This window comes from Strigops habroptila, chromosome 6 (genome assembly GCF_004027225.2).
Source record: "Strigops habroptila isolate Jane chromosome 6, bStrHab1.2.pri, whole genome shotgun sequence".
Classification (NCBI taxonomy): Eukaryota; Metazoa; Chordata; class Aves; order Psittaciformes; family Psittacidae; genus Strigops; species Strigops habroptila.
Genome location: NC_044282.2, coordinates 35,059,386 through 35,085,360, shown reverse-complemented (window position 1 = coordinate 35,085,360; position 25,975 = coordinate 35,059,386). Strand labels below are relative to the sequence as shown.

Here is a 25,975-nt window from a genome sequence, read left to right as displayed (position 1 = left end):
GGGAGGAAAACCGAAAATCATCCCTACCTATACATTTTATACATTTACTGGATTTTATAAAATCTGGGTTCCTTGACCAAGTCTCATGAGAAAAATACAAAGTGTGATTGACAGGGTGCTAGCATATGAACTTTTGGTCTTCTGCCTCTGTGTAGTCAGAGCTAACTGTGTTAGCCCAGTAAGTATGATGCTTACCCTCAGCAGGGGGATGCCCCAGCAGTGCCATGGCCTGAGCTGGGTTTCACTGGCTCAACCCCCCTGGATTAGGGCCAGTGACTGCTGCCTCCCCTGCTCCAGCTTCAGCTCTGGGGGTGGCCTTGCTGGAGAGACGGTGACACCTCCTGCCTATCACTGCCTTGCAAAACACAGCCCTTGTGTGCCTGGGGCTGGCAGGGCTGGGGACCACTGCCAGGCTGCAGCTGGCAGTGCAGGACAGGATACAGGCTGGATGAGAAAATGTGTAAAAATAACCCCAACTGGATCCCTAGCTAAGGAGGAAGAAACCCTCACCAGGAACATAATCTTTCTCTTGGGAAAGGGCTCAAGACACTAATGACTAAGGCCTAGACTCCCCCACTCCTTGAGAAGACTAAAACTGTCACCTGCAGGACACAGAGGGACACTGGAAAGTTGATCATAACTCCAAAGAAAATGGGTAGATACTAGCAAGTTTTCTGGTATAACAATTTTTACTGTGCTGCTAATGGTGCTTTTCTACATTCAGTATATAATATAGATTTCTACATTGCCTAAATATTAACTGGATAAACAAAAAATTCGTATTCATATGTATCCACTATGTTTCCTATTGCCCTTTAAAATTTTTGAGTGTATCACTGTTATTATCGCAATATCTTTTTGGGCCATTTACATCCATCCTAAAACTCAGAAGGACATGGAATGTTCTTTTACCACTATCTGCTTTTCTTAGAAGAAAAAAGCTCAAACATTCAGTATTTTTCATCAAAGACTCTTTCTAGGGAGGTTGAAGCAGTTGTTGGAGAGAGCAGACCTAATGACATCTGCACTGGCTGACCGTGCATTTACAAATAGCATGAGCAGAGATCAAAATACTCCGTGTAATCAGGAGGATCCTTATCCCCACTTCCAATTCAAGTCAGCAGACTGACTGATTTTTTTCTTGTGGGAGCTGTCTTGTCTCACAAAAAAAAGCCAGTTTAAATGAGATCAATAGCACATTCATGATGAAAAGTCTCTCACACAGGAAATGGGGGAGAAAATAGAGCCTTTTCATAACAGCCTATTATGCAGTCGTGAACTTCTATGACTTCAACATAGGCCTCGAGGTACCCATTAAAATCTGCCCATGACTCACCTGTAACTGTTTTACTGTTGACAGATTTTTACTTCTTTTTGTCTTGGAATGACAAAAGATATGTTACTGGCAAACTGTTTGCATCGCTATAAATCTAGGATAAAGTGTTCTTCCTAAAGAGAACATACGCTGTTCAAGGCTGCCTTGGTAACACCCACACACTAGTTTTAGTTCTGGTTCTGTAATGTGGATTCCATCATACTCCAAAGTACTGTAGCTGTATTTTCAAAGGAGCAGCTCTTCCTGCATTCCCTAGTTCAAACTGAGTGTTTGCAATCTACTACAGAAAAGTTGGATGTTGTCCATTTTGATTCTTGCAATATACAGTAAGTTTTGAAAGCTCCTTCTTTTAAAACTATTGCACTAAAAATGCTTCTATTTATATAAACAAATACTTTGTAATCACGTCCATTATTTTCACGATTGACACAAAGGCATACACTCTGCAAACTCATGACAGCAAATCCAGTTATGAAACAAAAAAGGAGAGTATGATCTTGTAGGACATAGAGCACAGCTCAGTTTTAAAATGCTGAATAATATAAGAATAATAAGAATAGTTGGCATGAATCAAGCAAAATCACAGATGTTTGTGGGAGCTGCAACTATTATTACTTCCACAGATTCTAAATCTCTGTGTATCATCTTACATTCCTTATGTACCATCTATTTTTAACCATCGACAATATATGTATGAAGCGCTCCTAAACTGGATGTCACTGGTGTTACTATCAACCTGAAATGCTCTATTTACTTCTAACTTTATTTTTCTTCCTTGTCCTTCACTATTCTACTTGCTTCTTCAACCTTTTATTTCTCTTAGATCTCTTTAATTTTTGTCTTTCCTCTCCATTGGTCACCAGATTTTGAGCTCTCAGTACATATTTGTTTGGCTTTTTATTACAACACCCACTAACTGTGTATGACCACTGAGACTGCCACTGCTTGTCTTCCTGTTACAGCTTATGACTAATGCTGCTCCATTTGCCTCCTGAAATCAGCAGCTGAAAGTCAGTTGTTCCAGCCTCTGAAATCACAGCGTATTAGTTGTTAAGATGGCATATTTTTGGAGACAGTTTTATTGATTTCCCAATGATCCTGTTAGATGCTTCTAGCAGAAAGTAAGGCCATGAAGATCGCTCCCAATGCACGAGTTACTTTCTTAAACCTCGTAGATACACAATAATAGTTCAATTTACAAGCTATTTATCATAAGGATCTGATGGAATGTTTCCTGAAGAGAACAAAGCGTCCTCTTGCTAAAACCGTATTCTCATTTCTATCTCAATTGAGTATGGCTGTGATATGATCATCTGAAGACAAACAGCACCTGCTATAGCTGTCACTGCTCACCTATATAGACTAGGTGTTTTGAACACTTTTTTTCTAGGCAAAGTATAATTTTGCTTTCCATAAATTAATCAAACAGGATGCACACTGCTTTCAATTTTTATCATATTAGTAGGGAGATTAAAGCAGATTAGCAATAGCACAGAGAACTGAGTTGAATTCATTTTTAATGCTAAAATGATGAACAAAATGCAATTAAAAAGTTTCTTTTAATTTCAGAAAAAAGAATAAAAAGTTTAACTATTTAATGTCTTTCCAGAGTTAAAATAAATCTTACCAGTGAATCCTGGTGGACAAACACAGCTGTAGTCTGCAACCAGGTCTAAACAAGTTGAATTGCTTTTACAAAAACCGTAAGTGCACTCATCAGAGTTGATTTCACAGTTCAAACCTTCAAATCCTTGGTTGGAAAAAAACAGAGAGCTATTTATTATTCAGCTATATCTGTGCTTTCTTTTCTAAAAGCATGTCTTTGGGTCCCTTAAAAAAAAATTGTTTTCAATTTACTCTTGTAATAAAATTGTCTTGCATTCTTAAAGATCTTCCTGGAAGTTTCTTCTGCTTTGTCATTAATAGGAAAATACATTTATCATCAAATATACCTTAAAAGGAGCTAGTAACTGGAAGAACAAGCTTAGGATTCAGTAATTAATCTAGTTGAATTATTTGTTTAGCAGAATCTATGTACCTTCTGCCATTTTGAAAGCATTGCAGACGAAGATAAGTGATGCTGGGATTTGGACAGCTGATTATAGTTTAAAAAATCAACTCTCAAATAGTTACTTCTCTACTTTTTCTCTATTTGTTTCTTGTGTCATAGTGACTTTTACCAAACTCAGAAGACCAACAGTATTTTTCTGTACTTGAAATTGCTGGAAATCTGCACTCCAATAGCTGACATTTTATGCTCTTCTAAATGTATTCTAATTCATGGTCATGCTACAAAATGACTATCATTAGTGCTGTCACAGGCCATGGCTGCAGGAAGACCATGACCAATGCTAAGCTATCAGCACCCTCAGTGCAAGGCATATTCCCATAATTTCTCAAACTGACCATGGAACCAATTTCCACTGATCCCTAAGTCATAAAACTTCAGAATTACCCTCAGTTCATTAGTAATGTATACAGTAACAGCTCTCATTTGCATTTAGAGTTTAATCAGACCCATGTCTCACAGGTAACAACTACACCACAAAATTATCAATGTGGATGCCAAGATTTATTTTTCCGTAAGCTGGTCAGGCAGACCAGCAGAATGATCTTTTCCCAGCTTCACTTTCAACTGCCTTCAATATCTGTTTTGGCTTCCAATTTAAGCTAACTAATGACGGAGGCTGTACTTATGAGAATTATTTGTAGTTATTTCATCTTTTGTGATGAGCTTCTGAACTCATCACCACTGGAATACTTGAATATATAAAACCCTGAAATATTATAAGCTTTGAAATCCACTCAGCATCAGTCCATGCTTACAAAATAGTACTATTTGAAGATTAAAATCAAACAAGTATAAGAAGGTTTAAAACAAAGTACCGGGTTATAAATCACAAATTTTACTTTATTTTTAACTAAAAATCCAATTAAAAAAAAAAGAAAACCAACACATACAAATATTCAGAAGAAATCTACTTGTGAAAGTATTTCAGAAAGACCTGTAATTTTAAATGTTTTAAAGCATTTTAGTTTTTCCTTTAACTACTTTCTTGAAAACACTCATTTGTTCATACACTTCTGATAACATTGAGCAGTATGCGTTTTTAAAGAAACAGATCCAGTGCTGAAACCCCCCCCTATTTTTTTTTTTGTCTGTGAAAGCTTTAATAGATTTCTGCACTGAAGATATATTACAGTCATTATTATGGCCATTGTAATTTACTTGCTATGCTCAGTCATAAAGCTGCAATTTAGTACATCAGGATAAAATGGATTCTTTGCAAGTTCATTGATTACATTTTCTGTGGATTTCATGTAACGCTCATTTGTGTTTTCTCCACTCCTTCAGACTTTGCTAAAATCACAAGGTTCTGTCCAAAAAACAGTAGCAGTTACAAGTGTACCTGTCTCCATTCTTAATGAGCATGCTTGTTTTATTAGGTGCCTTGGTGGACAAAGATGCAAATGAGACTTCAGAAAAGAATGAATAACTTTCACAGAAAGGAAATTTTAACAATGGCTTTGAAGACTGTCAAGCACAAGTTCTGCAGACTTCAGGCAATTTTTAAAATTGACAAAGATAATAAACGTAAATTATTTTGAACAACTTACCTTCAGGGCACAAACAATCATAGCTGTTGACATCATTCTGACAGACAGCACCATTCAAGCAGGGAGCTGAATCACACACATTCAGTTCTATTTCACAGTACTGGCCTGAAAAACCTGCAAAGGAAGCAAAATTATCTTTGATGGCCTTCATCTTTATGTGTGCTATTAACATGGAACTTTTATTCCAAATGCTGTCCTGTAATTAAAACCAGGAGGTGTTACATTCTATATTCATAAAATTCATTCATAAAATGCATAGCTTCTGCATTTTATTTACAAATAATTAGATTTCACTCATTTCTTATTCAATATCACAAAGATACGTATTTGTTGCTGGAATAGAGAAATAAATTTAGCAGGAAATACTTCCAGAAGACATTCATAGTGATACGCAAATACACAGATTTTCAAGTGTTTTGCTTATATTACAGTCACTTTAATAATCTTATAACACCTTTTTTGAATTTTGCCATGCCAGTTTAAGACAGAGTAGATCGATTATCTCTCATCCATTGTCTAGGGATTTCTACTGTGGAGAGGAGTAGTAAAAAATACATAGAACAAATACACTGAGGCATAACAAACACATGCCATACAAGTCAGGTCTTCAGCACATGTAAAGTGTATGGCTTAATTACAATAGATGAGGATGCAGTATATGTTGCTAAACAAGGGAAGTAGACATCTCTGAAACGAAAACCCAAAGTACTAATGAAACTTACAGAAGGAAAGGATAACTCAGTTGTCTTGTTTCTTTCAGGTACTTTGACTTGCTGTACAGAGTGCAGGTGCCCAGGCACTGGCAGCGGGGGCTGCAGGTCTCCTCTATAAGGAGAGGCCGTGGCTGCCCTCTGCTGACAGAGTCAGTTCCAGCCAGATCCAACCCACCCACTGCAGGGCACGGTTGAGCCCCGCAGGCGAGGAGGGGGTGCCTCTGGAAAAGGTGTTTAGGAAAGGGCAAAAGCTGCACAGGTGGAGTGAAGAGTAAGGAAAGGGAAAGAGTGAGAAACAATCCTGTGAGCACCAAGATCAGAGAAGCAGCGGGAGGAGGTACTCCACGTGCCTGTGGAGGACGCCATGCTGGAGCAGGTGGATGCGCCCCGAAGGACTGTGGCCCATGGACAGCCCACACAAGGAGGAGTGGAGAAGCGTGAGGATGAAGGAGCAGCAGAGAGCTGTTACAGACTGACCACAAGCTCCACTCCCCCTCCCCCTGTGCTGACTGTGGCAGGAAGGAGGTAGAGGAGTAGAGAATGAAGGAGTCAATTGAGCCTTGGGGAAAAAAAAACAGGCATGGGGATGGTGGTGTTTTAATTTGTCTTTGTTTCTCACTATGCAAACCTACATTAATTGGCACTAAATTAAACCCATTTTCTCCAACCTACGTCTGCTTTACTCATGACAGTAATTGGGAAGTGATTTCCCTCTCTTTATCTTGACGTGTAAGCTTTTTCATCTTTTCTTCTCCCCTCATGCTCGTTAGAAGGCAGAGTGAGAGTGAGAGAGGAGGGTCTGACAGCCAGCCAAGGTCAGCCCACCACACATCTATAGCTTTGTTCTATGGTCCAAATATCACCACTACTCTTCACGCTACCATTAGCACATTCAGTTTGATTGGAAGAACAAAATAAATTGTAACTTTATTGTTACTAAATAAACAAAATCCATATATAAAATGAAAGTGTATCTGTTGAATGTTTTCCTTCTGTTCAGTTTCTTTTCATGTACTTTTGTTTAATTACTCAAATGGAGAAAAAGCATTTTTTTATGTGAGGTTCCCAGTACTTGAATTCTGAAAGATGTACAGAGGAAGCACACCACAGTGTTAAACAGATGTTTACTAATGTAACGCAAAAAATTCCCAATTTCTGTTTTCTTAAAAAATTTTTTTTAAAACTACTAAATACAAATAAATCAATTCAAAAAAATGTATGTTAGGAAAGACAGATGATTTTACATCTTTCCTTCCTATTTTCATGTCATCTTTTAAGTCTCTCAACCTTATCGCATTTAGAAAACAAATTCAAAAGCCTTCAGAATCATCATGAAATGTGTATCCATGATGCATTTGTGAATACCAGGAAAAATAATCTGTATAGAATTGATATGTGTGTCAGCAAAATAACAACAAATGCAGATAAACAATGGAGTGTCCCAGAACAATCAATGTGTGAGTTGTTTTCCCTCTTTCTTGCAGATTTTTTTTATGAATTCTAATATATGGCTGGGTTCTCACATAAGATACACAGCACAACCTGCAAAGAATACAACAGAAGTCAGATATTAGACATGCTTTCAAAGAATCTCCTTTTCAGTCTAATCTTAAACTGAATCTTTTTTACAAGGCACCACACAGTCGATACTCTTTGGATTATTCTGGGTTGTTTGGTATAATACATTTCCCACGATTGTACCAAAATAGCAAGGAAAATGTAGATAGTCTGTGGTAGTTAAAATATGGATGGTAGAGGATAAAAATCATGTGGATTATATGAGTTAAGCTATAATGCTTGTGTTCATTTCACTGATGTTATAATTTACCAGCAATACTAGTCATGCTGTTATATTTGGAAATATGATTAGTCCTCACTTTTTCAGAGGATACATTACTAAACAATAATGATAAAGTATCACCCAGGGAATGGATTTTTGGTTAAGAACATGTTATTCTTCTCAAAGGCTTTCTTCCAGAAGTGAAACATTGTTTCTATTTACACATGTAATAAAAGACTGTTCAGGTAGAAGCACTGTTAAATTAAAGCCAGGGAACTCTACGCTGTCCCTTCCAGGTTACATTTAGTCATTCTGTGCATTGTGGAACTGGCCTCAATGATCTAGGACATCCCCACTCGTCCCACGTTCCAATGAGCTTTATCTTCCCACCACTCAGATATTTGATAACAGAGTCAGTTTTTTAAAAAGTGGAAGTATTTACAATTGCATAGTTGGTAATTTTAAGAGTTGTTTTTTGCAAATTCCACACTGCCTTTTTTTTTTTTTATGTCATTTATCCTAACAACTTTGTATTGTTCCAGAAATATAGCTTTGAACATCACAAACTTAAACTTGTTTAATCCACTAAAATTGAGAATTATATGTGATGTGTTTGCTAATCTAATTGCTGAGACAATTGCCATTTTAACACTTCGCCACTATCACTGGTCATTGTAAATAAAAGAAAAATAAAAGAAACTCAAAACAACCAAGTATCCCAGTCTATTTGTTGTCACAAGTGATTTCATATATAAGCACTAATGTTACGAAAAATGTGTCTCCAGCCCCCTTCTATTAACGATTACTAGCTGGAAAGAAACACAGTAGTCAGCAGGTGATCAATGTGTCTAGTTTCTACACAAAAGAAGATTGCTTAGGAAAGTTTCTCAGATTGCTTAGAATTACAGGCCATGAATGGGTCATTACATGAACAGTAACAAGTCTGAAATTCTGTTTTTTTTCCTGAAGATCCAACTTCTGTATGTTTCAACTAGGATACTTTGGCAAAAGAGCTACAGCCTATTCAAAACAGTCTTGACTATTCTTCTGAGCTAGCTTTGAACTTACTAGACCCAATATGGATGGCACAGCATAGCTACGGCAACTCACACCTCTTAATCGGATAGCTGCTTATATGAAGTGTGTAAGCAAGTTACAGATCACAGGCTGAGCTCCATGCTGTGACAACACAGTTTGCTACCTACCTGGTTTAAAGATACCATGATCTCACAGACACACGTTGTCCCTTTTACTTCCGAGACTAGTCCTATCCAACCTAACTTTCTTCCACTTGGGAATTCAGAATAGGTAAATTCCCTATTCTTATTTGTGTCATCTGATAATCTCATGTTCAAAGAAAGTGGAAAATAATGAAGAATGGGATTAAATGCTGTTGAAAAGGTATTTCCAGAGTCTTATAAACTAGTAAGTTTAACAACAATTCCTTTAATAGAACTGTTCCGCAGCATATCCAAAAGCAGAACTGCGTATTTGTTTATTACCAGAACAGTACTTTCAGACCAGCTCTACAGTGAGAATATAAATAAAAACCCTCATGATACAAAGTGGTAGAAAATAGCAGTTTTATCTGTGCAATGATGGGAATGTGCTCAAGTACACAGTCTGCATATTTTATATGCAGTTCTGTATAAGAAGAAATTTGCCACCAAAAAAACCCCAAAACCTTAAACAACACATAGAATTGTAAAATTAGAATCTATTCACAAATTACTAGATGGGTTCTGCAGTTTCAAGCTTCCAGAGGAAAACAACAAAATGAATTAGGTTTAAAATGTGTTTCTCACAACCTATCTAACTTCCTAATGAGTAAAGACATGTAAAACAATTCAAATTTTAAACACAAACAATCATTTACCAATGTATTATGAGATTAGACATCATGAAAATGAAAAGCTGAGAGGCAAAATTAATTACTGTAAATCCTCTATTATAAATTCTAGCAGACTACACACATGAATTGTCACAAGTTTAGGTCTTCTTTACTTAAGATAGAATTATTTCTTTGATGTATTGTAAACTGGGCACTTTGAAGATCATATCAGATTCCCAGGGAAGTTATTAGCTGTTTCACAGGGCTCATCAAAGAAGTCCAGAAGAGTGAGTCTGGAGGCACACATAGTGCCAATTGTGACATGCTAAAATTTAATGTTTTACGTTTTGCTGCATCAAGCTGGTACTGTAAAAACTGCAAAACTCTCAGACCAGAGCCTTTTTCAAGGTAAAAATATTTCTTTCTTAAGCATCGAATATGGAACTTCAAGGGTTTGTTATTTGTATTTGATTGCTCTGCAGATCCACAATCAGAGATTCAGGAGGAGTTCTAACAAGATAACTCCTGCCAACTTCACATGATAGAATAAATGTTCAAGTAGTTAGACGGGAACCTTTATTCACTCCCTTAATAGATACACAGTTTTGTCAGAAACCATTTCAAAAATTTTTTCTCAGGGGACTGGTAGAGAACAGATTTCCAATACCTGATTACTCATGTCTTTCTTGGTTTATTATACTATTTGATAGGTAGAATAAGGCACTATTTCTTTAGTAAGATTATGTTTATTATCTTTTCCATTTCCTTTTGCATTTTCTATGAAGTTTGGACTAAACCTTAGTCATTTTCCATATGGCATGCTTCAAATGAGGAGAAATGAAACTTATGAAACTTATTCCTTTTAAGTTGACTGTTACGAATTATTAGCTAACAATTGTATTGCCACAACTTCTTGCTGCTTTTCCTTTCTGCTAGGAGGAAGGTAAGAATTTCCTGATGTCACAGAGCAAAAGAGGAGGGATGAGAAAAAAAGCTGTTATGATAAGAGATATTTAGCACTGTGAGAGATAAAGAAAATTCTTCAGTATGTTAGCTGCTGTTGTTAGCCACTAAAATGTCAAGTTACCATCCCTTTTATTTCTTATAATAAAAGAACCTTCATGATTCTGCCTCTTTGAACAATTCTGTATGGAAAAGATGACAGAACACTACTGTTCTGATAATTCCTCATCTTTCAGAGTAGCAGTAGCCATCTTTTATCCTGTGTCCAACAAAGGGAGGGTCACACAAATAAAAGAAAAAGAAATAGATATATCAACTTATTGGAAGTGCTCAATAATGGAAGAAAAAAGAAAAGGTATTGAAGATCTCACAACATTTTTTTTACAACATGGCATTACATCTCAGGAAAAGAAAAAAAAAAAGAGCTTTTTCAGACTAAGAAGAGACCCAAACAAATCATAGGGGAAAAAATGTCTCACTTTCTGAGAAGCCCTAGCTTGGTAAGAAATCCTGTTAAACTGTGATGATTGACAATTTTCTTCTCTACAAAGGTATTATGTACTATCACTTCCATATAGCTCAGAAGAAGATGCAGAGCTCAATTTATCTCCAAAGGTTAGGCAGCTGAGATCTCATTAGATTTCTTTAGATGAAGATTGAATAGGAGACCATCTGCTTCCCTCAGAATGGAGAAAATGCCAAAGACAAAGAAAGAAAAAATACAAGTCAGAAAAACAAAGTAAGATTTTTTCTGAGAAATGCAATCTGAAGATGGCCATCTCTGGAATATCATCCCAGTATAAACAGACTCTGGCCTGGAATTACGTTTGATATTGGACAGGTATTGGCAAAATTTATGGCAAGCAAAGTTGCTATGCTCAGTTTTATTTTCAGAGTGATAGGAGATTTCTAAGAATTCAGAGAAGCACAAGAAAAGTAAAACTGAAGTATGGCAGAGAGTTAAAAGAATTCCCTAAAGGAAGGTAGCATATATTCATTGACCTACATTTATATTGTTCAAAGTTATGACCAGGATGACTTTATCCTAATCGTAACACCAGCTATACTTAAGGAATAATAAAAAGAAAAAAAAAGGAATCAGCAATTAAGAGGCATGGTGGGTTGACCTTGGCTGGAGGCCAGGTGCCCAGCAAAGCCCCTCTGTCACTCCCATCCTCAACTGGAAAGGGGAGGGTAAATGTAACAAAGGCTTATGGATTGAGACAAAGACAGGGAGAGACATTCACAAATTATGGTCATGGGGAAAACAGACACAACATGGGGAAATTAGTTTAATTTATTACCCATCGAATCAGAGCAGGATAATAAGAAATAAACCCCAAATCTTAAAAACACCTTACCCATACCCCTCCCTTCTTCCCAGGTTTAACTTTACACATATAATCATGGATTGGAAGTAGCATAGGGACAAATACAGAGCTGCAGACAGCAGAGACTTTTTTAAAGGTTTTCATTACGTAGTTCACGCTGTTGCAGTTGTTCAGAGCTGCCTTTGGTATATTCCACACCTAAGGACTGGGAGGGAAGAAATTCAAGGCATAAGTCAAATCTGTCTTTTACTTCTGTCTAAAATTATTTGGTGTACACACTGTGAATTATCCACTCTGAAAGACGTGAAAGGAAAACATTGATAGATTTCTATTTCTTTGTCTCTTGTGACATTTTTAAGAGAATTTGTTCTGCAGACAGAAAACAATTTAAATGTAATTTGTATTTATCTGATTTGTTTCTGCTGAAGTAATTTCATTTTCAATATCGTATCATATGCTTTGATTATGTTTATTTCTCTCTGATCAGAATGCCATCAAGCGATGCCTCTCTCACAAACATCAATTAGATGTATTAATGTGCTGGAAGAACATGAGAAAGGGTAAGCTTCATTTGCATTATTTTTAAATCAAGAATGAGCTGAGGGGTGTTTTTAACTACATTATAATCCATGTATTCATGCTTAATTACCTACTTTTAATATAATAAAACTAAGTTAGACAAGAAAATAGAAGAAACTGGTCAACTAAAGTATAAATATATCTGCATATTTGAAATTGTACCAGCTTGATATGATTTTAACTGGGATACCATGCAAATTTCATTAATTCCATACACATGAAAATATGAGAAAACATTGATGTGAATGTTAACATAGAACATAAAATTACTGTAATGGGATAGTACATTAAATGCTGTGAGAGGGGAAATAGTATACGCATATTTAATCAGTTTATGGGAATTCTTTTATGGGAAATCTCTTTCATTTAGACTTCATCCTCAAGATGGGGATGAGATCTCTGTTTCCACTGGTACTAGCCATAGTTTTCTCAGGTAATGGAAAGGTAAAATAAAGCTTAAAAAGTCAAGAAAAGAACAAGATTCACTGGGAAGCAGTTCTGTGAAAGCAACGTTGCTTGCAGAAGTCTTTTATATATATATGAAGTTGTTTAAAAAATAGTCATTTTTTATAGACATTCTGTGAAGATATATATGCAGTGAGCTGACTTATAATCATGTTCTATATATCAAAGCCTTAGCATTATTTTGTTTTTCAGTGATTAATGTTAAGGAATAAATCATGAAAGAAGAAATATTTTAAATGTGTCATAAATACTCCAAGAAACTGTTGGTCAAATCTAAAAATTTCAATAGAAAATACAGAATGAAAATATGTTTCTAATATTTGACACTTGAGAATTATGATTCCACCAAAAATAGGTCTAAACAATTCCTTCTTGTTCTTGGAAAAAAGACCACAACCACAGAAAAAGTAATCTGCATTATGATTATGTCAGAGAAATGAGAGATGCTTTCTGAGCCCTATAAGCATGCTGCTTAACAAGAACCCCCTGGATGCTTGAATCTATTAAATCACATCATTACACAGTAAAGGCAAGAAATCTTTGCTACTAAGTTAGATTTTTAATAATGCACCTATTTGTAAAAAGGAAACAATACATGTTTATCTTCTGTGTGACTCTTTCTACGAAACTACACTCATACAAATGTGGTATAGGATCAACTTCACAGAAGCTTGAATTCAGACACTTTTTACAGCAAAGTAACTGCTTTACAAAGTGGTAAGACTCCTAGACATTTTCCAAGGATGAAATCATAAAACTGAAAACTATTTTATGTTACAATCTTTAAAGTCTTAACTCTTAAAATGTCAGGTTAAGCCTGATACTGAAGTAGGTTATATGAGAATCTCTTGCACTGAAAAGTAAGGTGCATTTGGAAACTGAACTGTCCACACCTCCAGCAATGATGTGAAATCTGCTTGTTGAGATCAGATTTTTTTTATGTCTTGGTTCCTGCTATTTATGATTTCTTTTCTTCAGACAGCTCCACACCAACTGCAGTGGTGCAGCTATTTGACAAAAGATGTAAGATTCGGTTGTCTAGATGTAGCTTCCTTCTGCTACTTCAGATGTTCTGGGGTAGACATCTGCAAAAGATAGATGTCTTGGGGACCAAAATGTTAGTAGATGCCTATATTTAGGCAACTGAATCCCCCATTTTTAGCACCTGTGTAGATGTAAATTTGACAGTACTGTGCATACTGTAAGGGAAGAGAAATTATGCAACTTCAGATTATAATGGATTTGCACAGACAGGAAGAGAGAGGATACAGGAAATCTCACTGGCAACATTAATTCTGTCTTTTCCAGATTTTGAAACCTTAAGCATTCTTTTAATACATTTTGTGGGTATACGCATAATGGGCTCATTCAAATATTAATGAGGAAAGAATAAAGTCCCCAGTCATGCAGGAGATACTATATGGGTAAACTATTCTGCTTCTACAAAATTCCACTGACCTTCATAGGGTAAGTTATTCCATCTGAGAGTGTCTCCAACAGATACACTTTCTGGTTACAGTACTAATCTAAAACTGAACGGAATACTGGAGATTAATCTAGAATTACTAGGGAATGGAATCTCATCTTGCAGATGTTTCAGTTCTCTAAATCTGCATTCAAACTACTTCCTTTCCATCTTTGGCTGTTCAGGGTTAAACCATTACTAACTCCATGGATTTAGATGGGGAAAGGAAACATCCATAACTTAGCTATCTTGTCTTCTGCAAACCAGCCTGCACCCGATGGGATTTCATATCATGTTATTTTTCAGGTGATCAGGAGGCTGAACCTAAGATACCAAAGTATCAGAAAATTTCAGAACAAGGAGAGAATAGACACATTATAATTGTCTAACACAGGGATTAGAATTATTTCTACAGGAGATAAAGCTTTCTTGATAATTTAAATAGGAATTAAGAACAAACATATAGCAGAGTACATGTATTTTAAAAAAAAAAAAAAATCCCTATATGATTTGTCCTTGCAGAGAAAAATAAAGACAGACTTGTATGTCATAGATGCTAGTAACTCAAACCATAACTTGGGCCTGAATAGGAAACCATACCCCCTGACAGGATGATTGTATAAAAACTGTGCAAGCTTAGGCTTCCTGATTTTAACTTGTGCTACAGCAGATCTTCCAGGCCTTTCTTTCAACCTATTCTAATTTTCAAATGTCCCATGGTATTTTTGTTGAAAGGTGAAAAGCATCAGAGTGGTTTCTTCCATTCCTGTAAAGTACAGCATTATTTATTTATTTATTTTTTTTAACATTAGTATCTGTTTATTTGAGAGGATGTCATCACTGCAGACAAATTTATAAAGCCACATCAAAGCTAAGGATGCATGAACACCCAAGTATCTCCCACAGATAAAGAGATACAGATGCCAGCACAACGAGCTCAGTTCCAAGCAAGATGCGGAACATACCTGTTACCACAGCCAGCACAGGGACAACTATTGTTTCATTTATATCTCAAGGCCTGAGGAGCCTCTTCCTGCATTTGTGATTTTCAGGACTTACAGCTTGAGTTAAAAGAATAACAGGATTTATGGCCCAAATAAAAGGAATAATTTATGATGTGCACACACTTACAAGAACATACAAAACATCTATGTAGCATTTTCCCTGCTGTAAATGTATTAAAGGCACTATACTTAGAAGGATTTGGAGAACTGTTTTTGCTTGGAATTGTTCTGTTTGGGTTTCTGCTTTCCTTTCTTACTGAGGCTGCTATGGGTGTTTTTTTGCAGCAATGTCTTGTTCTATTTTATTTTTCTAACAGATTTTAAAGTGAAATAAAAAATATTGACTAATTAACTGTAAAAGAAACAGAATAAATGGCATTATAAATTGTACATTTGGACTTTAATAACCAGCTGGGAACTTCTCTATTCAATAGACTAAAATTCTCATGCACATAACTGGGATCTACTCACTGCCCAGCAGATGTAGAACACGGATGCCATTTTTTCCAGATAACTATCTCAGGGGACATGAAGCATTGTTAATTTCTTTTAAATAATTCAAGAGAATATTAATAATTCCACAACTCCTTAGAGTCATAAGTCTGTTTAAATTAGATGTCCCTATAAGCAAAGTATTCAGGACACAATTTTACCCTGCAAAAAGCTCAAACGTAAGTTTAAAAATAGTCTGGAAACTAACCTTAAATCAAAATAACAAATAGTTCAGAGTATGTAGCATTTGAACTAGGACTTGAATGTTAATTTTTGCCTCTTGCTGGTAAAGCCTGCACAAATCCTACCACATAAAAAACCACTGAGGTTCCCTAATATCCCGTAATTTATAGAGGCAAAGATGCTGAATATGACTCCCAGTTTGGTTGAATTGACGTCCTTGATGTTTGATAACCATTTGTCATGAATAGAAATCCTTAATGTGACTACTGAAGGGGAAAAAAAAAAGAAAGGCAAGCTTAAATTGTAAATGCAGCAGATAAATGTGGATGTGGGTATGGGGAAATATCAAGTAGAAGCCTGCAACTTGTTAGCTGCAGTGTGACCTTATTGTAAATTTTGGTAACATCTGTTAAATAAAAGTTGCGTATCTTGAATCTTCCAGTTAACAGAGAGACATGAGAGACAATCACCCATCTGTGCTTCTGCACAAAGACTGTTTAGACTGGGAGAACTGACGCGTTGGGCTTTTAGAAAGAAGAGCTGGTGCTTAAAAAGATGAGTTCCTGAGAACGACAAGTGGTGTTGTAGAGAAGGGAGTTGGTAAAGAAGGAGGTGAAGATCTTGGCTGGAGGAAAGATCCTGGAAGTGTGGGAAGAGCCTGGAGATCAGAAAGATGTGTGAAGGGTGCAAGTGGGTGAGTGTGTGGGATAACCAAGTATGGTAAAAACTGCAATCTGGCTTGTTATTAAATAATCCCCATTATCCAGATCCACTATGGGTGGCCATTTACACTGTTGCCCATGACAGTGGTTTGGCTGACACCAATGATGTCAGTTTGAAGAAACTGAAATTACGTGACTTCTGTTGAAAGAGAATGTCACTTTACTTACAATACACAAGGGCTATACTAGGTGGCAAATTTATATCTAAAAGCCTGTATCGAGCTGACTACAGAAGAATTCTTTGCAAGGTTTTGGGGATTGTGTCATATGAGACACATTCATTTCCATACTGATAAAACAGACCGCCCGGAATACAGCTGCTTAGCAATGTAAATTGGTCATAAACCGTCCTGATGTTTTTACTGCTGGTCTTGATGGCTATTAGCCCATGTCTGGATCACAGAATCATAGAATAGAATCAAAAATCCCAGAATCATAGAATGGTTTGGGTTGGAAAGGACCTTTAAGGATCATCTAGTCCAACCCCCTGCCACGGGAGATTGGGCTGCTCAAAGCCCCATCCAATCTAACCTTGTACACTTCCAATGATGGCACATGGACAACTTCTCTGGGTAAACTATTCCAGTGTCTCACTACCCTCATCGTAAAATGTGTCTTCCTTTTGCCCAATCTAAACCTACACTCTCCAAGTTTAAAAACTGCCGCCCCTTGACCTGTCACTACAGGCCTTGGAAAAAGTTTCTCTCTGGCTTTCTATAAAATCCCCTTTAAATATGGAAAGGTGGTAATAAGGTCTCTGGTGGATGTACTTCTCTTATTGTCCTTCTAAGCATGAGACACAAATAAGGTCTTTCTGAAATTCTTATCTCACCCCGGATCTCAGTATTACTTCAGAACTGAAGAGTCATACTTGTTAGTTGGGATGGACCCACAGAGGCGGACCCTTGTGGTAACATGCTGACTGCTGCGTATTAAACAGGCTATGTTCCATTACATTTCACTGTAGCGGCAGATCCGAGCTTTGAATCAATTTCTAGTGCTTTGTGTTACGCGTTCCCACCACTGAAATAGTTGTTGCCATCACCAAGTTCAGCTTTGTATTCGGGAATTTCACTAAATTCCCGAAGAGTGTAGCAGAAGAGCTATAAGTGATAAGTTTTCAAAAATAATAATCACAGACACATTCTTTATATATTTTCTAATGAGTCGTTACTACTTTTATTGTGAAGAGAATTTTGCCAAACACAACAATTAAGTAAGTTTTACAAGTTGTCAAAGAACCACCATTACATTTCCAGCTGTATTACTAGTTGCTGATAAAGTAATTCTAAGAAACAAAATAATATATTAGTTATTTTATTGTAGAGGGTACTCTAATACTGAATTCATAATTTGTTCTCTTTTGGGTCCTTAAGAAATCAAAGTGTCTGACAGTTTGTGTAAACTCAATGATTCATTGTGGTTTTCCAGAAGAATTAGGGAAGTGGTTGAAGGGCATTTTTGTTGAGTGGTTTTGAAGTGTCAGAAATGCATTTATCAGAGAGAAATGTAGTTTATTATGTTTTAATTTCTACAATTTATACGCCAGTTATATGCAGTCCTGCAATTAACTACACTAAAGATTTACAAGCCAAAGATACCATCAGCATCCCAAATAATTTACAGTCTAACCTGGGGTGAAAGAATGGGATATCAAAAGTAAGAGATAGCATATACTGTGATGGTTCAAAATCCAATAAATAAATGGTAGAAATATTTTTTTTAAGTACTAAAAATTTAGATCATATAGAAATATGAAAAGGATAGTTCAGACATGTATTTCTATATGTGTAAACCAAAGTAATCGTATTGAAATAAACAGGAAAAAAATGAATATCCAGAAATTTAAAAAATCAGATCAGTGTCCTATTAAGGGAGTAGCTGAGCTATGTTAAGCATGAGAAATTAAATAACAATAAGGAAAAATTATGTATACTTGTAATGGCCTGAAAATCAGGGCAAGCCAAAGCCCAGGTACCTAGAAACTTAATTATTGCCACAAGATTTAGTGCTAGGGTGGTAAAATGTTGGTATGATCAGTTTGAGATAGCTAAACAAGCAAAGAAAATGGTTAATCTCTAACATTACTTACTATTAAAAAATGTTTTCCCCTCCTAGTCACGAATAAGAGAGTAATCTGGTTTTACAGAACCAGTAAGGGCAATGAGGTAGTTATTTTTCACAGCGCTCAAGATGTACCATCACCATTTCCTGAAACACAGAATTTCAACAATGATGTGACAGTTTAATGCAAGACCATGGAGACCAACTGCTTTCAATGCTGTTACAAGGTGAGATAACCATGACAAAATGATTTCTGTATGTGTCTACAGGGAACCCATTATGAATCTATCATACTAGCATTACAGTGTGAAATTATGATGAGAAAAAAGAAAAACCATTCAAATTTGTATGGCATGACCATGTTTTTCCAACATGAGTTAATAATATATATAGCAAGTGAAGTGCAAGCTTGGGTTTTTTTCCTCCTGTATTCTGAATAGAAGTCTGCCTAACCACAAAGTTGTGATTCACACATAGTTTAAGACAATTTGATATAAAAGTAAATTATCAGAATTACCTTCAGTTAAATCACGTATTCTTCTCTACTGTGTGTAAAAATTCTGCCTTTAGGCTATATCAGGATGTTTCTTTGAAAATTTACCATCAATAAAAATTCACCTTGTACAAATAAAATACACAAACAAAACCACATAACCAGAAATCAATTATCCATGCTCCCATAAAATAGAGTATCTGCTCCTCACTTACACAAATTTCCATTTTCTTTCTTCAATCCAATTATTCTTACGCACCTGCCAACTTGGGGTTTTTTTGTTAATAAAATAATTTTGAGCTTCCTCTTTCAGTACTATATACTAACATATGTATTTATGTGTATATTTCCCAATATTTCATTATTTGCCCTTCATTATCAGTGATTTTCTTTACAGAAGTAGTATTTCCTTACTCACTGGTCAGTCTTTTTTCTTTTTTCTCATAAAAGCCTCAGTTTCCCTGAAGTATTTTTTAGTCAACATTATTGTTATTCAATTTATTATTGCACTCAGTTTTTCTAAGACTTTCAATTCAAAAATATGTTTCATGCTATTCCTGAATTGTGACTTTTCTTGTTCACTCCTGTCCTCTTCTATTTTCCTAGAGATTTTATTAAACTCCACTTATTTTCATAATCCATATTTAGCCAAACTTATTTATGCTTTTTTTTTTTTTTTAGAGAAACACCAGCCTCAACCTCCTTATTTACTGAACAACTAAGAAGAAAATGGTAAGAGGCCTGTCTGCTCACGATAAATTTACACAGCAAAAAAAGACCTTATTCAGCATTGTTTCGTATCTCTTGGCGCCAGTTAACAAAAGAACTTTCTGATATTGTCTGCAAGGATGCTTGCTAGTTAGAGTGCTTCAGATGTGTTGTTCTATGGCACAAAGGATTGGAGTTTGAAAAGCCAAGACTTCTATATTCTCTTAGCTATATAATTAAAAATGTTTCATTTTAAAAGTGAGCATAGCTCTGGTGAAAATATTGAACAAGCACTGTCCTTCAATACAAGCACTTAAAACAAGTACAATGACACCCCACAAGTACCCTAAACATTGTGAGTCATTCAGGCTTTGGAGGGACCTCCTTTGAGAGTTAAAATGTATTTCATTTTCCAATATCTGTTATACTTTATTATTGAAACTATGTAGTGGGGAAGCATGACATGGTAAATTAAAAAGTAAACCAAAAGAGATAGCTCTATGGTCACTGGAGTATCAGGGGGAAAAGGATGACTTGAATGCTAAAGATTTGGGATGCGACAGGTGAAACTTAGCATGTTACTGTCCACAAACATCCTACAACTTTCACTTTAGGTTTACCATTCCAGGTGAATTCGTCGTAAAATACAGAATCCGTAGTGGAAATCAAAAAAGTCTACAGACAGTAACTCAATTTGGCCTTTCCAAGCTGAACATGAATTCCTATCAGTTGCTTAAAGATTTTTGAGCATACACTTTACCAGTTATTAATCCAATTACACTAACAGTATTATTCGATATAAAGATTAAAAAGGAACAGATCAAAAGTGGTAACAGATCTTAGAAAGATAGTAAGTATTTCTCCAGGGAAATGTGGGAACCAGCTAGTTTTAGAAGCAGTGTAAGTCACAGGAACATATAACTGGCAGGAACTACTGAAGTCATTGAATCAGTCATCTCTCTTCTCACTCCTGAAAGTTGCCGATCATGAAATAAATGCTTCTTTCAGAAGAGCTAGCGTTCGGGTTTTTTTCACATCTCCTTCAGGAATCTTTTCAGTACAGTGTCATAAAATTAAGGCCTGTGCCAAAACATCAATTTTACTGGGAGAAAAGATTTAAAGATGAAGAGATTGACTCAAGTCTTAGATACAGTAACAGCAGAGAATTTGTTAGATTAAACTTCCTGATCATCTTAGGATCTGAGAATGGCCTGTGCTACAGAGGAAGGCTAAAAAGATTTAATACTTATAAAAAACCCAACAGGGAAGAAATCTTGAGTGCAATCAATAAACTAAGGTACTTAGATATGTGACCTGTGGTGTTACTTTCAGTAAGACTAAATGAAAGGTACTTGTGGGAGTTATTCCCCACCTACTTTGTCAGGGGAAGTTGGGTGTTTTAACTGCAATTAGCAGTCTGTGGAAATCAGGCACCTGTGTCCTTAAGGTGCTTTGGAAACTGTCTCCTTAAAGACAGAAAATGAGAAAAGAGCAGTTCCGCACTTTGTTGTACTTGAGATTTCATTAAAGCTTTTTTGATAAGGTAAATTCACATGGTTAAACTTAATATTCAGGCTGTAAGAAGCAGCAAGGATCAGCTGACCAGGATATAGCTAATGTTTATTATCCACCCGCTTTTAAGATCACAAATTTTATTCTGAGAATGTTCACTATGGTGTATTTGAAAATAAATAAAACATTAAAAGAGAGGATTAAGTCTGAGGTAATGGCAGGAACTAGAACCCATCCAAACGGAAACACAAGAGATGTCCAGGAATGCAATTTATATATTCCATCTTTCACACAGGGTTTGGTCCATATTAAATTTCACTTCCTGCCATTTTTCTTCTCAAAACCCAGTGTCAGTCTCATAGGCACAAAATGGAAAAATACTCTGAGACACCAAAATCTGCTACAGTTCCTTTGTATTTCCACAGTCTAATAAGATGCAGGAATTCAACTTTGTTGTACAAGGACTTAAAACAAGTCTGTTACAGGGAGCTTATTTCCATGATCATTGGTTCAGCCATAAGGTTTATACTTCTGATTCTTAAATTATTTTTATTTAAAGAGTGTATACTTCAAACTAATTTTAGCACAAACATTTCAATAACCTTTTCTTGAGATATCAGGTTTCTCATAAAGTCTTTTCGCACCTACTGCAACAAGACATGACAGCCTATTATTTTGAATGAACTTTTCCTCAAAAGTTGTATTTTTTCATTTAAAGACAAAATTTCTTCCCAGGCAATTAAATCTAAATGCCTGTCTACTAGTATTCCTACCATAAACCTAAAGACAGTTGTGATTATAGGATTGCTGCTTTGTTTGTTTTAATAACCCATTCTAGCAGCAACAGCTTAAAAAGTAACTGACCAAGAATATAATATTAGCTTAAATTGCTTCTGAACAGGTGTTAGAAATAGCATTTGAATAGGTGTAAATTATTTACTTAGAAATTAACAGCACAGATACTCTCACTCACCATGCACATCCTTTCTTTTCAACAATGATTTAATGGTTTCTTGTACAGAACTAGTCCAAGACAATTAAAAAGCTAATAAATAGTCACAGTGGAGGGTAAATTGCCTTTCCTGCTTCCAAGAAGCATGTGTGCAGCTGTAAGATAAGATGTTGTCAATCTGTTAAAATCTCAGCATAATCCTTCCTCATCAGATGTTTATACCATAGCATACTTCAACATCTTACTCTTAGTACTAAAGGTCATTCTTCCATATGTGTTATGCCTTGAGAGCATAAACAGAACAGTATACTTACGACACTGCAAATATAAAGAAATCATATAAAAAATTCCTTACTGTAGAATCTACCAATATATCACATGTTAGATTTTTACTAATGTCTAACTATTAGACATCTTATGTCATCTAGGTTAAATGCAGTCATGCAGACACTATACAACTAACAATAAGATTTCAATTACTCGGAAGTAAAATACTTAATGAAGTTAGAAAAATACTGAAAAGAAAAATGTTTTACGTATGGACACATACAACATTACTGCATGCGAACTTATTTTTCACTATCATTGTTAAAGTATTTTTAAAAAACACTGAAGCTAAACTAGAGACAAGAGCAGCTTTTCCTTTTAACTTCGGAACTATTCCTATTTTTACAGTGATCATGAAATACTTTCTATTTCATCAGTGTTACGGATAACACTAAAATACGAGAATTCAATTTACTACATCTTCAGACTGGAGGGACAGAGAAATCTCATTCAAGATTATTTTAGAATATTGACTGAGTCATCTCTAATAATCAGTATTAATTATAATAAAAACTAGGAATACAGAACCTCAGAAGGTTGGAGGGGAGAAGAACACATTTTACTGCTACATTAAAAGTCCAAGTAAGAGGTCTCTTTTTTATCTTAACTGTACTTCCAGAAAACAATTATAGAAAGATCTGGAAAGAATTTAGAGACAAACTGAACGACAACACTATAACTGACATCAACGATCACTATTTTAGGAAAGCAGGCAATATCAAATAAAATCGATATTTATGGTATGATCACAAGCACAGCCGACACAAAAAACCCTCTGGTTTCTATGTATTTTTTGACTTAATATCAGAAAATAATATTCTGAGTAATGCATCAATACTATGCAAAATAAGGGGTCTCCAGATTTAGTGCTATTAAAATTAGCCAATGGAAACATAAGCGATTTTGACTATGGAACCTCTGCAGAGCAGGAATTTGATAGTCAGAGATGGAAGAGATCTATTCTTAGTCTAAAGATATTCACTATTTTAATTATAAAAATAGAAATAACTATTAGCAAAATTTGCATCTGGAATCAGAATAATAAATATTGATGGAGACATGCAAGTTATAAAAATTACATGGCTTTCTAAGAGGACTGTTTGGACAAACTGTTTCAAAATCAAATGGTTAAAGTAAGAAAGTGGGCTACACTTGCAGGTGGGCTACACTTGCAGGTAACGATTAAACTGTAGTTCAGAGATACCTACAATGGGCTTATGGATCACAGTAACATATCACCTGTTGCAAAAAATATGATCTCATATCTAAGATGTTGACATGTGAAGTGAGAAAGAAGATGAATACAAAGAACACTATGAGTGAGACCACTGTGTCGATCCTTTACCTACTCCTTCAGCTGGTGTTTCTAAAACAATTTGGGAAAGCTTAAGGTCTTCAAAACTTTGCCTTGCAAAGACAGTCTTAAAAGCCACAGTCAATCTAATTTGTCTGAACAAATGCAAATTATTGCATAGAATACAAAGACGCAGCAGGCAAGCTCTATCAGCAGTAGCCAGAGTAACTTGTGATTATTGCCAATTCTGTTTACTTTTAGATAGCTACTTCTCAGATGGAAATTTGTAATGCTGCTTTTCAGCCAAACAGCAGTTCTTGCTGGGGCTCACAAAAAAATGGTAATAACAGTGAAGTGTATCATTCTGTCCAGATCTGAATAAAATCTGTATAAAAATCCATTCTAATTCATCTTAATTCATACAGGCCTACGTAGAAAATATTAATATGTTCTTATTTGTAATGAAAACAGGCTTTGCCAGTTAAAGGGAATAGACAGACATATTAAATTACACATTGTTTATAATTTTTATTAATGTGATCCATTGACTCAATCTGACCTTATGAAATGAGCATACATCTGAGAGATGAAAATTTTCCAGAAATACCCCTTTATTGTTATATTTCTCTGAAATACAAAGAAACACGTTTTCTAATAATACTATTTTAGGCCTGGATCCAAGAAAGCACTTAAGTAGGGGTACAATTTGAGCATGTGAAGAATGGTATTGATTTCATTGGAGGCACTTATATAATTAAGAGTTACTCAGGTGATTAAATACTCTAGTGGAGTTGGACCGCACTGGCATGGCACAGAATTCACCTTTATGCAGAAATGTGGAGTCAGCAGAAAGAAAAAAAATCTCATAAAACTTTGAAAATGGGAACTCCAGCATGGGCTTACACTAGAACTTTTCATTTTTGGAAAAGAGAACACCAGCCCAGCTGTAAAACAAATGATGTGGCCAAAGAATTATGTGGCTGAGTAGCATCTCTTATTTTTCTTTTAAACCAGCCATTTCTTCTACAGTCATTTTTCAAACCGGAGCAGGCCACTGCCAGTGTAACTCAGGGAATGAATAATCTCCTCCACTAAACTTCCAGAAGACACTGAATGAGTGTGGGAAATTGATTTGTTATTTTCCAAAGTGGGAGACTTAGCAGGTCGTGTGCTGGAAAGAGACTATCAGTGAGTGAGTGGGTACGTTGCAGACCAGAAGCCTGTCCACAGAGAGGTGCCCCTGCATGCATCCCTTCTATTTCAAGAAGGGTGCTGGTGGGGCTTCTCTGAGGTTCACTTAGGCAGCAGCACAGTACTGCAGACTCCAACTGAACAGAGACAGTATGCTGCTCAGAAACGAGGCCAGAAATCCCTGTGTGGCTTCAAAGAGTGGGAGAGAGGACATGGCTTAACACTGTACGTAAGAACAAGACAGAAGACTAGCGGCAGGGTGGTCTGGGGTAGGAGCTGGTTATGCAAACTTCACTTGCAATGCGTGTGACTTGCCCCATCCTAGTGTCACCATCAGTTCCCCATTTCCCCTCTAATAATACTCAGCATGCTGCTGTGAGAGTGGTGAGGCACTGGAACAGGCTGCCCAAGGAAGTTCTGGCTGCTCCATCCCTTCAAGGTCAGGTTAGACGGGGCTTTGAGCAACCTGGTCTCCCCTGCCTGTGACAGGGGGGTTGGAACCAGATGATCTTTCAGGTCCCTTCAAAACCAAACCATCTATGATTCTGTGAAAATCAGAGATAGAGCTGTAACACAGACATTATAGCATTTTACTGTTATTTGACATTAGTAAAAACAGGCAAGAAACCATCTAAGCTCTAGGTCTCTAAAGCTCTGTGTCAAAATTGTATGCTCAAAACAGATCAAAGGGTTTATATAAACATTATTAGTGGCATTAATTTAGAATGCCATGGCATTTTAGCACATGCCTGCTTATAGGACTTGTAAGTAAATGACTTCAGCATATGTGTGTGGATTTTATCCAACAAGCTTCTCTCTGAGATTACAAGAAAATGTAAAGTATTGGGTTTTTATCCAATCTGATTCCACCTCAAATGCCTCCACATTTTTTTTCTTTTCAGAAACACTCACTGAATGCTTTACAAAGTCAAACAATTCCTGAAGCAGTGTG

At 36.0% G+C, this 25,975-nt stretch overlaps 1 protein-coding gene across 1 annotated transcript in view; it reads right to left on the bottom strand.

The window, feature by feature from the left end:
* Positions 1–25,975, bottom strand: part of EYS (eyes shut homolog) — a 797,046-nt gene that overhangs the window by 594,919 nt on the left and 176,152 nt on the right. The window contains exon 12 of the mRNA XM_030490420.1: positions 2,964–3,086. Within this exon, the coding sequence (XP_030346280.1) occupies positions 2,964–3,086 (123 nt within the window). The remainder of the gene's footprint in view (positions 1–2,963; positions 3,087–25,975) is intronic.